Genomic DNA, 4,042 nt, shown 5'->3' on the forward strand with positions numbered 1-4,042 from the left:
CTCTTGCCCGGGGGCAGGTGGCAACTGCCCGTAAACCCTCTGCTGCGTGGCAAGCGGGTTGGGGGGCTGGGGTCACAGGGCCTCTCTGAAGGCACTGCCTCAGGGGCTTTGCTCTTCCCCCCAGCTCGCTTCCTGATGACACTTCTGGAGCGAGACGAATGCGGGAGCGACGAGGGAGAGCTCACCCACTCCGCCACCCCAAGCATCTTCAGCGAGGCCTGTAACAACGAGACCTACGTGGAGGTAGGCGCAGCCGCCCACCTGCTCGGGGCTCGCTGGGGAAGCCCTGGCACGGCAGGTGCAGTTCTGGCAGTACGTGGTGTCGGTACCTTGTTCCTCCATCCTGAGGAGCCCTCTGCCTCCCCGGCCTGAGCTGCTGTGCCCTAGCTTCTGCCTGGTGTTGGAGTCCGGGCTGGTTTCTGTGCATGTGGTGCCCGGCTCCTGCCATGTGTGCCAGGGAGGAGATCAGGTCCCAGGGCCCCCAGTCCTGCAGCCTGTGGGGTGGGGGGTCTCCAGGCAGATCGTCTTATGGAGGACCTGCACAAATGTGCAGTGTAAGACCCAGGTCTTGCTCCGAGCCTGGCCAGGCCAGCTTAATGAAGGCTGCTGCCGCCCCTGGCAGTGCCCGGAGCGCTGCCGAGCGCCCCAACGCACAGCATTGTACCTGCGGAGCAACTGATGCCGGATGAGCTGCAGCATTTCCTCCAAAACAGGGCCCTTGCCAAACCCCTCTGTTGCTTCACACTGCCCAGCCGGTGTTGCGATACCGGCTCTGTAACCGGGCGTTTTGAAACTTGACTTCTCTCCTGCTTGATGCTCAGGGCTTTGGCTGCAGAGCGATCTGCATGGTCTGTGTGTGCACTCTTGGCTCTGCAGAGCTCTTCTCTCGCTCATTCAAGCCAGGCTTAGGAAGCCTGATGTAGACCTGGGTTTGAGGCTGGATTGCACAGATGGGCTGTTGTGTCAGCACTTGGACTCCCAGTAACCATTAAAAAAACACCTTTGTATGCTGGCTTCGAGTGTTAAACCTGCATCTCCTCCCAAAGCAGTTGTTACAAGCTGTAATGGACGATCAGGAGCTGGGGGGATAGGGAGAAGGGTCGTCATTGCTTGGCTTGTATCCGCTGTGGTCTGCCTCTGTGCTGGCTGGGGCAGCACCGCAGCTGCGGAGCTCTGCCCAGCCCATTCATCCTGCTCTCCAAACTGCTGTTCCTGCTCTGCCTGGACCATCCCTGGGGACGGGTGTGTGAGGAGGGGGCTCATGGGGTGCCAGGTGGGGCTCCAAGGGTGGTCATGCACCACCGGGTGCTTCCCAGAGACCTCTGCAGTGGGGCCCGGTGGCTTGTGTTGTCAGATCTGGAACGACTTCATGAACCGGTCAGGAGAAGAGCAAGAGCGAGTCCTGCTCTACCTGGAGGAGGAGGCCAGGAAGAAGCACAAGAGGAAGCTGCCTGTCAAGAACGAAGACAAGTGGAAAGGTGCTGGGAGGGGATGCTGAGCGGGGAGAGCCTCTCCCTTTCCTCCCTTGCATGCATTTTGGGAAGGACACTCTTCCTCGAGGGCTACATCCTGCTCCCTGCACCATCCGCTTGTGGCAGGGCCAGGGGTTGACTGCAGCGGGGTGGGGGTTATGCCTGGCAGACCCCCCATGGACCCAGGAGGGTTCGTGGGAGTCAGGAGTCGCTGGAGCAGCGGGCACAGCAGCTGTCCCCCAATTGCAAGGCCCCAAATCTCCGCACCCTCCAAATGTTCTTTTGCTGGGGAGGGTGCTGCTGATCTGGGAGTGACTTTGTGCAGATCCATGAGCAGAGGAGGTGGCCAGCTGGGGCCCTCCGGGGCGGTTAGGGGGACGTTGGGCTCCTTCCGAGAGGTGACACCGTGCAGCCAGAGCCGTCCCGTGGGTGCTGGGGATGCGAGCCATGTCCAAGTCCCTTCTGTCTTCTCTCTGCCGGCTCCAGAGCACCCTGCCTACACGCCCAAGGAGTGCTTCCAGCGCATCAGCCGCCGCCTGCGCTCCACCCTGAAGCGGGGCCGGATCCCCATGGTGAGCTGGGGGCTATGGGGAGGCAGCGGGGCTGGGGCAGGCAGGGCTCCGGCTGCCAGTGCCCCACGTGCAGCTTCGTTCGGAGCCGTGTCCCGAGGGCTGTCCCCTGACCTCGCACGCAGGCAGTGAGCCACACAAGTGCCGAATTTCAGATGAGCTTCTGGGGAACGTGCTCCAGTTCTCGTATGACCTCTGCAGCGGTGACTGATTGCAAACAGACATTCAGCTCCCCGTGCAGATGGGTTTTCCTGGCTCAGTTCAGATTTTTCTGGGAGTTACAGGACGTTTTTATGCTGTTTCCCAGTCTCCACTTGATGAACAGTAGATGACAGGGGAAACCCAGCGTGTTTGCCCACAGGGGCAGCAGTGGAGCCTTTGGGGTCTTCGGAGTGGTCCACACCAGGCTATTTGGAAAAACTCAAATGCATTTTGAAAGGGGTAAAACTGCGTAAGCTGCTGAGCAGACAATTAAGCCTGAATGGAGAGGCAAGCGTGGCCTTGTGCCGCCTGGCTCGGGGAGCTGAGCTGCCACGCATGGCCCCTGCACTGCCTGCCCAGACACTTGCTCTCGTGGGCCCCAGGGGTGCCTGGCTCCCTGCTCCCTCTTCTCAATGGTGCTGTTTTCCTGCTCTGTTTGTTTTCCTTGCTCTAATTAGAGTCTCTAAAAGCAGCCTTGGCTCCTCCTGCCCGCTGGCTTCTGCTCAATTTGTTCTCAAATGAGACTTTCTTCTGCTGCTTGCCTCTGGGGTCATAGTGCTCTGGAGAGCTGCATCGAGCTGATCTTTGCCTGTCGGGAGAAAAGGAGATGGGAGGCACGAGGCTTTTCTGGCTGCTACCGCTCTGAACTTGAGGGACGATGCCAACCCTTGGCACACAGAGTTGGCAGGGGCCCGATTCTTCCACGCCTCAGGGGCTGGAACGGGGAGATGTCTCCTTTCCTTGTGCCTCCCTGCCATCTTGCATCCAGATGACTTGCCTGGGAGCTGCTGGCAGTGACTCCTCGGGAGCTGGAGGCCCCATTGTGCTGGGGCTGTGCCCACCACTGCCCTCTCCTCACTGACAGCCCCTGCCTCTCCTTACAGGGGACCCTGGAGGGCCTGGAGGAGGAGCTGCTGGCCTTCTTCTCTGTCACCCCTCACTCTGTCTACACAGCGCTGATGGACAACAGGTATTTCCCCAGCCTGGGCTCTGCAGGTGTCACCGCTCCCCACGGAGCGGAGACTGGGGTCCTGAGCTCTGCGCACCCCACATGCAGGGGTTCCCAGCTCACCGCGGCCTGAGCCAGCTGCCCTGCATGCAGGCTGCTCTGCCTGGGTTCCCTGTGCCCAGGCCTGCGCCCCAGAGCTGCCCCAGGCTGCAGGGGGGCTCTGGCAGCGAAGGAGACCCCTTGGCCTCCCCTCAGCCCCCCTCCAGTCTCCGTCTGGGGACATTTGCCTGACCTGGCCCCTGCGGAGCCCCCAAGGGAGGGATGCGCTGGGGGATCCCTGCCCAAGGGCTTGTGGCACTTTGTGCTCCCCATCTCTGATCCGTGGGTCCATGGGAGGAACGAGGGACGACAACACTCTGGAGATGCTGCTCTGAGACACATCAGCTCTAACCCTGTCCCCCATCTCCCCCAGCTTCGAGCGACTCCTGCTCCATGCACTCTGCCAGTACATGGACCTCGTCTCTGCCAGTAAGAGCCTCATGTTTGCTTGTTTGTTTTTGTTTTTCCCTTCATCACTATCTCTCCTCTCCAGCTCAGCCTGTTCCTCCCTTCCGCCTCCTGGCTCCACCTTGCGCTGCAGCTCACAGATAACCCTGCGCTCCTGCCCCCTCTGCCCAAAGCTCCCTTGAGAGCCTCGGCTGTGGTCACACCGCTTTACCAGCACTGGTGGTGGGTGGGTGGCATCAGCCGCTGCTGGGGGCTGAAGCCCAGCAGCCAGGGTGATGGCCAGGCCCAGCTCTGCCTGGGGGGGTATCACTCACGGCGATGCTGCCAGTTCTCCTCTTGGTTTT

The 4,042-nt window shown here is 61.0% G+C and overlaps 1 protein-coding gene across 1 annotated transcript in view; it reads left to right on the forward strand.

Annotated features, from left to right (window-relative positions):
• Nucleotides 1-4,042, forward strand: part of R3HDM4 (R3H domain containing 4) — a 4,915-nt gene that overhangs the window by 296 nt on the left and 577 nt on the right. The window contains exons 2-6 of the mRNA XM_009701666.1: nt 125-243; nt 1,355-1,478; nt 1,959-2,044; nt 3,127-3,212; nt 3,664-3,719. Of these exons, the coding sequence (XP_009699968.1) occupies nt 125-243; nt 1,355-1,478; nt 1,959-2,044; nt 3,127-3,212; nt 3,664-3,719 (471 nt within the window). The remainder of the gene's footprint in view (nt 1-124; nt 244-1,354; nt 1,479-1,958; nt 2,045-3,126; nt 3,213-3,663; nt 3,720-4,042) is intronic.

This window comes from Cariama cristata, unplaced genomic scaffold (genome assembly GCF_000690535.1).
Source record: "Cariama cristata isolate BGI_N322 unplaced genomic scaffold, ASM69053v1 scaffold19816, whole genome shotgun sequence".
Taxonomy (NCBI): Eukaryota; Metazoa; Chordata; class Aves; order Cariamiformes; family Cariamidae; genus Cariama; species Cariama cristata.